General features: G+C 38.8%; 1 protein-coding gene across 3 annotated transcripts in view; it reads left to right on the plus strand.

Moving 5' to 3' along the window:
* The window catches only part of LOC135208390 (uncharacterized), a 29,216-nt gene that overhangs the window by 1,728 nt on the left and 15,386 nt on the right, over positions 1 to 12,102 (plus strand). Inside the window, exons 3-8 of one of the 3 annotated variants that reach the window (XM_064240492.1) lie at positions 1,928 to 3,520; positions 4,420 to 4,596; positions 5,751 to 5,867; positions 6,048 to 6,196; positions 8,197 to 8,362; positions 9,041 to 9,179. In XM_064240492.1, the coding sequence (XP_064096562.1) occupies positions 1,928 to 3,520; positions 4,420 to 4,596; positions 5,751 to 5,867; positions 6,048 to 6,196; positions 8,197 to 8,362; positions 9,041 to 9,179 (2,341 nt within the window). The remainder of the gene's footprint in view (positions 1 to 1,927; positions 3,521 to 4,419; positions 4,597 to 5,750; positions 5,868 to 6,047; positions 6,197 to 8,196; positions 8,363 to 9,040; positions 9,180 to 12,102) is intronic. The other 2 variants (XM_064240493.1, XM_064240494.1) reach the window with 2 other exon arrangements.

Consider the following 12,102-nt stretch of genomic DNA (forward strand, 5'->3'; position numbering starts at 1 on the left):
TTAGTACCTAGAATCCGACACACCTGGAAGATGAGAAACCTTCCCAAACAAGCATAAACAATGGGTGCAATTAAAGGTTTAAGACAATCATCTCGGATACAAGGACAAGACAATTAAAGGATTATAGGTGACAGCTATTCAGAACTTGGTAAACAAAACCATATTCACAATATATGTCAGACATACATTATAACAAAGATAACTCTAAGGCAACTGATTTTTATTCAAGTCAGTAATTATATCTTTGGGGTCATTCTTAAACATGTTACAAATACAAGGGTCTAAATGAAAAAGGCCATGACTAACATTGAAATTACAATGAAAAGTAAGTTGTATTAAAGCAGATTCTAAAAGATTTCGTGATAAGACATCTCTTGGCCTTGCAATTACTGAACTACCAACCCAATTTATTCGGTGGTTGTTTTCACTTAAATGAATGAATATTGCATTAGATGTTTGCCCAGTTTTTACAGAATATTTATGCTGGCTTAGCCTTACTTCTAGGCCTTTGCTAGACTGTCCGAGATAAAATGAGGGACAATCCATACATGGAATTTTATATATTATGTTGTTGCTTTCTCTGGGGCCATTTTTTATTAACATTCCTTTTAGTGTGTTATTATAGGAAAAAACAAGGTTGACATTAAGAGCTTTTAACAATGATTTAATGGTTTCAAATCCGTTAAAATAAGGCAAACTGAGAATGTTCATAGAATTTTCTTTCTGCGTGTTACACTATAAAACCTTTTGTGGGCTTTATTATAACAAATATCTAATATATTTGAAGGATAGCATAAATCTTTCCCTATTTTTCTTATGTATTCAATTTCTTGATCCAAATATTGTGGACTGACAATGCGCAATGCTCGTAAAAACATAGAGGAAAAAATTGATATTTTTATGTTAAGATGGTGGCCTGAGAAGAGATGAACAGAAGTTAAGTTGTTGGTCGGTTTCCTATAAATACTGAATTTGCATTGAAATGGTTCTCTATGTATCAAAACATCTATGAAAGGGAGGCAATTGTCTTTTTCTAATTCTAGAGTAAACTTAATCGATGGTACCTGGTTATTTATTTTAAAGAGTAAATCATTTACATCAATACCGACAGGAAGAACAGCTAAGATATCAACAACATAACGATACCACTTTACAGGAATATAAATGATATTAGGTAAGTAGCGTTTTTCAAAGAATTCCATGTACAGGTTTGAGAGTAGTGGTGATAAAGGATTTCCCATTGCCATGCCAAATATTTGTTGATAAAATTCACCATTGAATATAAACTTACAATCATAAATGCACAAACTCGTGAGTGAAATAATGTGACTTATAGGTAGAGGTAATTCATGCTGAGTTAGTTAGTTCATTACTAAGATATATTCTAAAATAGAGTCTATAGGGACTTTAGTAAAAAGAGAACGTACATCAAAACTAACGAATCTATCAGTAGGGCAAAGAGCAATTTTGTTTAATTTATCAACTAAATCTAGAGAATTATATATATGAGAATCGGAGATGGTTCCAAGTAACGGGGACAAGATCTTAGTTTATATGAAATTGAACCAACAGTACTGATAATAGGCCGCATAGGGTTATTTTCTTTGTGCGTTTTGACTAATCCGTACAAGTAAGGTAGCGAAGGAGATTTGACTGACAATTTGCCTAGTAGTTCTGTTTTTCCTTCGTGGCATATATCTTTATTTATTTTCTTTATATGTAGGTTGGAATGAAGCATTTCGTTGCCTTTCCCAATGAATTAACACATGAAAAAAAATATGTTTGAACATTGTGAGTGATGACAACGATGGCAGTAAGTATGTCATTCAGTAATAATTTTTGTAATTGTGCCATAGTTATTGTATGAAAATAATTTTTGGCAAATACTGTTGTTTATACATAAATAACAAATATTCCTAATTTCCAGATATTAATGAAGTGGGGAGAATATTCTAATGATGTACAGTTCATCTTACAACGATCAGCACTTGACCCTAAGACACCAAATGGTCCTGTTGGTCCCCGTCCAGGGGGACCTCAGAGAGTAGATCCTGGAAGACCCACAGCTCCTTCTGGAACTCAGACAATTTCAGAAGGGTCGAGGCCTCCACATTTTACACATAAGGATCTTAAGAAGTCTTTGACTTTCAGCGGAGGTCATGCAGAACTTCGTCGTCACGATACCATACCATCTCCGTCACTAGCAGGACCATCGCCACCTGGACAAGTGACCCAGTCAGGTCCTCGGCACGGAGACACTGGTTATGGCACATCTCACTGGGAAAGTATTAATCGTACAGTAGAAGGGGGTCGAGATCAGCAGTCTTCGCATGGTTGGAGGCCGCCTGCCCCACCTCCATATGAGTTAGTTCGTGGTAATCCTCCTCCACCTCCTCCAGTTGTGTCTAGAGGAGTAGATAATGTCCGAGCCACCACTAGTCATTGGACCACCCCTCGGCCCGGGTCACACTCCACATCATCCCAACCACACTATTCACCTCCTGCTGCTGTCCATCATTCACCAAGCAGAACATCTCCTGCAAATGAGTCTGCCTATGCCACATCAAGAAGAGATCAGCGAAGTGACTGTCAGTCCTTGGCAAGAACAGAGCCTGTATATAGCGATGGTCGACGAGCACCTTATTCTGGATATTCATCTCAAAGTGCTAATATTGGTCATCCTATGGGTCCCCAATTTAACGTACGTGGTCCTCCTAGTCAAGTTAATCCTATGTATAATGGACCACCACCACCAAAACCTCCCCATGTATTACTAGGAAGAGAACTTCCACCATACCGTCATCCTCCACCTCCACCTGTATCTCCCAGAAAATCTTCACCAATGCAGGGTTCAGGTTCTCCAAGGAAAGTTGCAAATGCTCCTTTGTCTCCCACTGTTCCACAAATGTCTCCAACAAAGCAGTTGCCTCCACAGCCATTAACGCATATGTCACATACATCAAGCAAAGGAACCACTTCTCCCCAGTCATCCCCCATACGTCATCCTTCTCCAACTCGTCAGCAATCACCCTCACGTCGACCATCACCTACTCGTAGGCCATCTCCTACGCGCCATTCCTCACCTTCAAGGGGCCCGTATTCTCATGCACGATCAAATAGTCCGGTAAAAAACGTCGCCTTGCGGCTCTCAAATTCTGATGATCTGCGGATTCGAACGAGTCCTGAAAAATTATCTGCCAAAATATCTGCTGAAGAAAGAACTAGACACGAAGATATCAATACCAAAATGGATGATGATTATTGTAGAATAGACAATACACCTCATGTAGATCAAGTAAACAACTCTATAGAAAAAGGCAGCTCCGATAGCTTGTTGAAGAACCATCGTAAGGGCAGCACAGACAAGTTGGCAATGGATCACTGTAGTTTAACTGAAGATATTGTGATAAATAATGATGTAGGTGTCTCAAGAATGAATGAGCGGCCAAACTCATCTGTTGACTCCGTACTTACAAATCATGTGGGAAAATCCCCACATTCTCGCCGTAGCCCAATAAAGGTAAGTATCCTTATTCCATTGTTATGCTTTTTCATTTGTCAGCACTATTCAGTGTTGCAGATACTTTATAAATAACTTTTTATATCTTTCTCCAGATGTTTTCTGTCTGTTGTGAATTAAATTTTAAAACCATACAAATAAACCAGTATTGTACTACTAGGTTGAGTTTTGAAGTTCTTGATAAATTTATAAAATCTTACCATTTTTATCAGGTTTAAAAGTTTGGTGTGTTGTTATAAGGTCAATATCAGTTTCTTAAAATCCATGTGCACTTACCTTGCCTTTTGGATTTCATGGTAGTTTGTAACCTTTCACCCTTACACATTTACATGCATAGTTATTGATGCTAGTACTCGATGATGAGTAGCTCACGGAACCCAATTTCTTTATGTAGAGTGCAGTCAACAAAGTCATACAAATCTCCTATGAATGCCCAAATTTCACACGAGTTGTTCTCAAGGTTTGGAAGTGGAACAGTCAAGGAAACTTTGTCAGGATCTCCATCATTTCCTGTTTATCCAGTTTTCAGGTTTTTACTTGCAGTACTAACTGCAAATTATTAGAATTTCAATTCTATCCATTGTTTATGCCACTCTTGTGAGTTTTAAGTTTTTTGCTTATCGGTTCAGTTAAACTACTTGTTCTGTATTGATAAAGTCTTTGCCCTTGTGCAATTCATAAGTCAAGAAAATGTCAGTGTTTATCTTAAGACTTCCTCATTGGTTATGGAAACCCACTTGTCTAGGGAGTATAAAACCCAGAGTATGTCTTTCATATACATATATGAATTTCCAGTATGTACATAGTATATGCATTCTTAATTGAAATTATACAAGATACCATTGGTTTTTCTTGAATAGGTAAGATCCTTAATAATGCCAACTTCATTCTTTTTCTAGGAGTATGGCACATCAAATGTTGATGGCAGTTGTAGTAGTCACAACCTTAACAATAACACAGCCATTAGCAATAACAAAGTGGAACAAGTGGTTATGGATGGAAGATACAGAGATCTTATCAAACTCATTAATCTCCAAAGAGAAAAGCTGAATGTTCAGCAGGTTGAAATGACTAAGGTAAGTGCGTTTATACGTAGCATCAAAATCATTAATTCTTTCATTGTTGCCTAGTGTTTCTAGTCATTGTGATAATTATTTTTTGCAATAGAGATTCTGATGTCAGAAGGAGATCTCCATTTGCCATATTTTTTGCAATAGAGATTATGTTGTCAGAAGGAAATATCCATTTGCCATCAAAAAATACAGTAGTCAACTCTGCATGGTAGTATTTGAGAGTTAATTGAATACAGTACATCATTTTCTATTTTACTCCTTTTTGTTTAAAGGTAAATACTCCCAAATAAAGTATGCAGACATGTCCAGATTCCAAATCCATGAAGGAGTTAGTTATCCAAATGAACCCTCCTACACTCAATAATTATTTGCTGACACAAACGAAGTTAGTGGTCAGGTGAAAGTACTATATATATTAGTAATAACATGCGCGCACACTCACTCAACTGTCATTCTAGGGGCCTGCCATCCAGTTAAGTATAGAAACATCATCATTAACTAACAAAGATCCAAGATCTAGTAGTATAAGCTACATAATACCCCAGAGCCACTGTAGCGGTTATATAAAAATATCCTATTCTTTCTTCCCTGTCTTATTTAGCTCAATGAAAGGGGAAGTTTTAGTTTTGTGGGTAAAGAAAATGTAGTTATTTTGGGCTTCATCTGACTGCATTATTGATGAAAAAGGAAGGCTAGGGGTTTGTTTCTTATACATAAACTTATTTACTTTGAGCTACTCATAACTGCCTTACTAAATTCATTTGATTGATGCTCTTAATCAGGAGCTGATTGACAATTCAGCTGTCAAATTCCCTACAGATCTATATGATTATGTAAAAAATTTTGCTTTGTTATAGAGCATTACAGTATTAAAATTTTTAAAGCTAGCTTATGCATTATTGTGTTGTATGCACTAGTATTTCATGCATGTAATAATTATTCCCAGTCTATTTACCTGTAATCTTAAATCTTATTATGTACACTGCTTAGACTAGCAGAGGCCTGTTTTAGCTAAGGTATCTGTAGAACACCAGTGTCTGGAACCCTTTCATTCTAGATTTTTCTTAATACAAGACCCTTTACTGTAGCAGATACAAATTAGTATTCATTACAAGAAATATGTTCTTTTTAACTGTAAGTCTGTGTTTTCTCTTCAGTACGAGGCTGAAATTGTCTATCTAGAGGGCCGTTCTAGGGAAGATGAATCTCGGCTTGCCTATGTGACATCTGAAATTGAAAAGCAGGAGAAGTTAGCACAACAGATTGAAGAAGAAGTGAGTAATAATGAAATTAATCTATCCCTCTCACTTGTTGTTCGAGTATGACTTTCCATAGGACAAAATCGATTTTAAAGTTATTAGTTTATTAGTGAATTTATTCTGAAATTTGAAAAGCAAAAACTGTTAAGTATACTGTTGCATAAAGATTTTTCTTCATGTTCTGCTTGTTTTTAGGTTGGACATTTGCAACAGCTTGAGCAGGAGGCTGAAAATGCACATCTGGCAGAAGAAAAGGTCAAGTCAGAAATAAGTGCTTTACAGGCACAGTTGGCTCATTGTGAAAATCAGCTTGCCGCCCACACTGAGACCGTCAGGTCAGCACAGTAAGACTCTGTTACAGTTTTGTATTCCTTCAGTACATTTAATATGCTTCATTTCATACCTGTCCTATTTATCCCAGTCTCATTATTGAATGGATGTGCTTTTACAATTCAGTCGATCCCTTTATCAAAGATTTTATCTTATTCCATCCTGAGGGAAACTATCCAAGTTCAATAAAGCTTGTTTTGTGATTCATGTAGGCATTCCAATCTTTATAAACAAAGTTCATTAGTGAAACATGATTGCTGCTATTCATGTTCCCTGATTTTGCCAGGAAACTTACATAATTTGCAGATGTGCCAAGAGAAATTATGAATGTATTTTGAAAACCAGCCTTGCAAGAATTAATTCAGCTTCATCTTCAGTGAACCCAATTGAGATCCTCCACATGTCGATATAGTACTTCAGCTATTCTTTCCATATTATGTATAATGGGGAAGTGTTAGCCAACCCAAGAGATAATGGTTAGCTAGTTTGTAAGGCCCTAAAGGTAAAGTTATCCTTATTCATAAGGCTTTGTTGTGGAGCTGTTGATTCTGTTTTTCTTTCTTACTTTTTGCTTAGTGTGTGCGGTGATTATGATTGAATGGGCAAGAAATGTGAAGATATGTAAGTAAAAAAAATTGTGGTAAAAGGGGATTGCTCTGGAAAGATGGAGCAGTGTTTTTTTTAAACAGGTTGGCAATGGAGGATAATAGTTTATTGTTTAGTGGGAGGAGGGAGAAGATGAAAATGTAGAAGTACTGTATAGATAGAGTGAAAGAGGTACTGAAATTGAAGAGTAAAGTGATATCCAAGAACTGTAAGGAAGACCTAAGAAGTAGTGTATAGATAAAAAAAGGTACTGGAGTGAAAGGATTGCTAGATGATTATGTAGAAAACTGTTGAATGGCAGTTCATCCTCAACTGAGTAACCTTTACCATCTCGGAAGCCTGTATGTAAAAGAAATGAGGTTTTTCAAGCACTCTTAAGGGTTAAGGAATTTGTGCATTTCCAAATGTCTCATTGTTTTGATTATAAGTTTTGACTTGTTGGATCCTTCTCAAGGGGAACCTTTAAAAAAAAATATTTATGCATTTAAATTAAATATCAAAAACATATTTGACTTCACACTTTTTCATTACTGACAGTTGTTTTCATAAAAACACGAGATATGACATATTTTTTGCTGTTGGGAAGAGTAAACAATATGTGGCACCGCCCTTGTGGCTGCTCAGTGAACTAATGTATTATTCAAAATCGAGCCGGACCACAGAATACCAGTTTTTAAATGTTCAACTACTTTAACTGTACCTTCGTTCATATTCTCTCTTTTACATCTGACTTTCCACCCTTTCTAACAGTTGTTTCATGGTGCAGTGGCAAGGTTTTCCTCCTCTTACTGTCAATTTCTCTTTTAGAGCTGAAGGACCTAATAGGTCCCAGCACTTGGCCTTTTGCATAAATTCTGTATTCCAATTTAGGGTCAAGAATGCCAAAATCCTGAGCAGGAAAAGAACACTGTACGCCTCTGTGTTGTTTAGGCAGAATTTTTAACTGTGCTTACAAGAGAAAGAGTTTTCTGGTGGAACTTCATTATTTTAGTTTTATTTAACTAATATTTCTGCCGTCAGATTTTCAAATCCGTCAGATTTTCAAATGTTGATAGGAATTTGAATGGAAAAAGGTTACAGAAAAGTAAGTATTGGTAATGATGTGAATAAGCATAAAAAAACAAAATTTGTGGTAAGAAGACAAATTTTATTGGAGTTTCGTGTTCTAATACAATACTGCTTAATCAGTTGTTGACCGGTCATTATATATATTAATTCAGAAATATTTATCGTTTTCTCTCTTTATAGATCTAGAAAAGGCGATAATCATATACAATACATTAGTTCTTGGAGTTTTCTCTTCAAAAACCTAAAAAAGACAATAGTCTTATAAATTTTTCAGAGATCTAGGAAATATGGTAATTCAATACATGATTTCTGGAAATCATATATACTTTTTTCTTTTCAGAGATCTAGAAAAGTCAATGAATGACGAAAAACAAAAGGGTCAGGAAGAGGCTCGGGCTCAGGAAGAAGCAATGAAACGTGAGATTGATAAACTACAGGCAGCAATAACAGAGGCTACTGCACAGGCTGAACATGCTCAACTTGCTTCACAGCAGCTAATGCAGGAGGTAACTTATTGATGTTGTTTTGGGGGCGGTTCTCAGTCAGAACGTTCATTTGCTCTTTACTGAAAATTATTTGGAAAAACTCTTAACTACTGTTAAAGTTAGCTTATGTCTTTATGCCAATAGGTGGGAAGATACATGCTAACTTTGACTGTAGGTAAGTATCCAAATAATTAATTTTATCAAAAATTTTCATTTTTAGTACATAAACAGTTATTCGAGGACAGCCGTACACTTCTATGATTATTATTCTATTGAGATCTTGTTGCTTGAGTGATGGGAGTATGGTTTAAAAGCATTTGTTCAGGGTTATGTCTAGAAAATAATGTAAAATTGAGGTAAGTTATTATTCCCATGTGGCAATGAATTTGTTTTGTAAGCTTTATATTGGAACCAATTAGTTTATTACAGTAGCATGCATGAGAGCAGTGTAAAAAAAGCATTTCCTATAATAATAAGAAGCATCATTGTTTACAAAGAATTTTTGTAGCATTCATTTTACTACATGTTTACTTTTCATTTGTTAAGGTTACGCCCTGTTAAAATCTTGACATAGGACTGTGGTCTTGTTAATATATTTTATGATAACCAAAGTCCAAACAATATTTTTCAGTGTTTGTTAATGTCATTTAAAAAAAGGCCTGCCAAAAGGTATACTTTACCCTCAAAAATATTTTTCAGATGACAGATTCTGAGAGACTCATAGCTGAAAAGAAAAAGGAAGTGGAGAAACTCGTCTCAGAAATGAAAGATGCCAACTTAGAATCATTGTCGATTACACCTTCTGAGGAGATCCGCAACCTTCTGGAGGGTAAGACAGGTATGGTGCTTATGTACCTCTATCACCATACCAGTCATGTTGTTGGTTTTTTTCTTTAGCTTTTAACGTCTTGGTATAGTAGTCCTCCCCCCTTTCTGCAGGTCAGATATCTCTGAATTCAATATTCTGGCGATTTACTTCGACCCCCTTTAGAGAGAGAGAGAAACCATTCTGTGTAACACTTATGATAATGTAAAACTTTATTATTTATCAGTTATGCTGTAGCATATGCTGTGTACAAGACATCATGTTACACATGTGGTTGCATAATGTTTTCAATTATCATGGGTTTCCATTTTCTGTATCTGCTGCAGAAAGGTGGACTATTGTATCAAGATTTATGTAGAGTATAAAATACTAGACTGAAATTTATTTCATGCTTGATAACTATTAACTTTCAAGGAACGAGCTTGATGGCAGCAAGAAAATTTACTTAATGAAGAGTAAGTTTTGGTTATGAAAAATGGTTTTTGTATTAAGTGTTCTCTGGTATTTACTGTGTATGATTTTTTAGTTTCCTTCGAGTTCATTTAGTGCACATTAATATGATATTGTTAGTATACAATAAAGTTTTGTACATGAACTTCCCTGCCAGATATATACTTAGCTATAGTCTCCGACGTTCCGACAGAATTTCAAATCTCGCGGCACACGCGACAGGTAGGTCAGGTGGTCTACCTTACCCGCCGCTGGGTGGCGGGCGTATGAACCAATCTATCTCTCCAGCCAGATTTTTTTCTGTCGCTGAAGCGATAACAACTGTTGTCGGTTCATTCCGATATATTCTTCATTTCTCGCTTGCCTGGAGATTGATTTGGACATTTTGGTGACGTATTCGCTCTATGTTGGCTTGGCATACGCTGATTGTGGACCGTTATTGACTTTGCGCTGGATTTTCCTGTAGAATGTCTGATTTTGATTCTGTTTCCAAAACTCCGGTTTTGTTTAGAGTATGTTTGACCGATGGATGTAAGGTGAGGTTACCGAAAGCTGCGGTTGACCCTCACACTTTCTGTGTTAAATGTAGGGGGAATGAATGTTCGTTTAGTAACCCGTGTCAAGAGTGTGAGGTTTTGAACGAAGATGAATATAAGGCTCTTTCTTCTTATATTAGGAAACTTGAAAGGGATAGGGTACGTAAAGCTTCTTCAAGGAGTTCGAGCAGGTCGAGAATGAGTGAGAATGAAACTAACATTAATGTAGTTTTAGAACCTTCCTCCCAGGTCTCAGCTCCTGCTCCCCGCACCGAAGCCGTAGATCGTCTTCGGAGGTGGCGGCCTCAAAAGCTTCCTTGTGTTCTAAGGAAGACAAGAATCTTCGTACTGATCAAGGTAAGAGTGTCAGTGATGATAAGTGCAGTGTACCCAGTGATGTGGAGGGTGCGTCTGACCGGCTCCTTAGTGCCTCCAGGCCTAGACCTCTTCCAGACTCCCAGTTCCAGTGGAGGAGGAAAGTCGAAAGCCGCAGGAGGGCTAGGGAGAGCCCCCACCGGTCAGGCGTCCCTCGGCAGATCCTGAAGTTCGCTCCCAGGCTGCCTTGGATCGTAAGAAGAAGAATATTCTTCGCCAGTGTTTTTCGTCATCCTCTTCTCCTTCGCCGAAGCGTGGTTGGAGCTCTAAGGAGGCGTCACGCCCGTTGAAGAGGGCTGCGGAGGCTCCCTTCAGTACGTTAGCGTCCAGCCCAGAAGACTTTTCTGATGTAGCTTCCTTGCAAGCAAAGAAGCCTAGGAGATCCGGTGATCGCCCTCCTTCTCCCGCGCCTCGCGCTGAGCTTGCTTCGGAAGAAGATCCTGGGGACTCTCCTTCTCGAGTGCTAGCGGGCCTACAAGCTCAGATCACAGCCTTGGCGGACTCCTTGGCATCGAGATCGCGTAGAAGGAAGGATTTGTCTCTCCCGATCAAGAGATCGAGGCGCGTTTCGTCGGAAGAGCGCTCTCCTTGTAATCGGCGTTCTCCTTCTTTTGAGGATTCTTCTACACATCGTAACATTTCACGAGAGGAACACCACTCCCGCTCGGAGGTGTCGAGACGCCATTCGACGGATAGGCGCTCCTTGGACTATGAAGATATTTCCCCAAATCGGATTCCTGCCTCGGGTAGACGCTCAGCCCCTTCTGTTTCTCCTTCTTCTAGAGTTCGTGCAAGAAGAGAGAGTCGCTCAGGTCATAGAAGACTTAGTTCGTCGTCTCCGTCTCATCTTTCTTCTCCTCGTCTTCTCAGAGAACCTAGGGAATGCCCTTCTGAAAGTAGGCGCACTTCTCCTTCCGACTACTGTAGTCGGGGCGTCGGATAACGTGACTGGTAGGCGCTCATCGCATGGAGTTCGCTCCTCCCCTGTAAGACATCAAGAGTCTAGTAGGAGCCTGCTCCTGGTAAGCGTCATTCTTTTAGTAGCTGTTCTCCTGGAGAAAGACACCTTGATCCTCGTTTGCTTCGTTCTCCTAGTAGGCGCTCTTTCGTTCTCGAGACTCCCTACTCCTGATCGGTCTCCTCTTGCTAGAAGTCAAGAACGCCTCAAGCGCCCTGATTCTGTTAGGCGCTCGGAGCCTTACAGACGTTCTCCCCTTGGTAAGGACCAAGATCTCGCCGAACGCCCTGTTCCGTTTAAGCGCTCGGAGCGTAGCAGCCGCTCTCCGCTTCGTAGGCATCAAGAGCCTCTCAAGCGCCCTGCTCCTGAAAGGCGCCCTATTTTTAGCAACGTTTCGCCGCTTGGTAGGCGCCAGGATTCCACTAAGCGCCCTGTGACAGATAGGCGCTCGGCGCCTAGTAGCCGCTCTCCACGATCGGCGCCAGGATCTTAGCAGGCGCTCTCCCTCTCGTAGTTTCCCTAGGGATAGACGTGGTCTTTCTAGAGAAAGGAGTCCTTCCTCGTTTGCTGTTAAGAGTTTGTCTGCATTTAGGAAGGAATGCGAGTTTAGACAAGA

Source organism: Macrobrachium nipponense, chromosome 35, assembly GCF_015104395.2.
Source record: "Macrobrachium nipponense isolate FS-2020 chromosome 35, ASM1510439v2, whole genome shotgun sequence".
Classification (NCBI taxonomy): Eukaryota; Metazoa; Arthropoda; class Malacostraca; order Decapoda; family Palaemonidae; genus Macrobrachium; species Macrobrachium nipponense.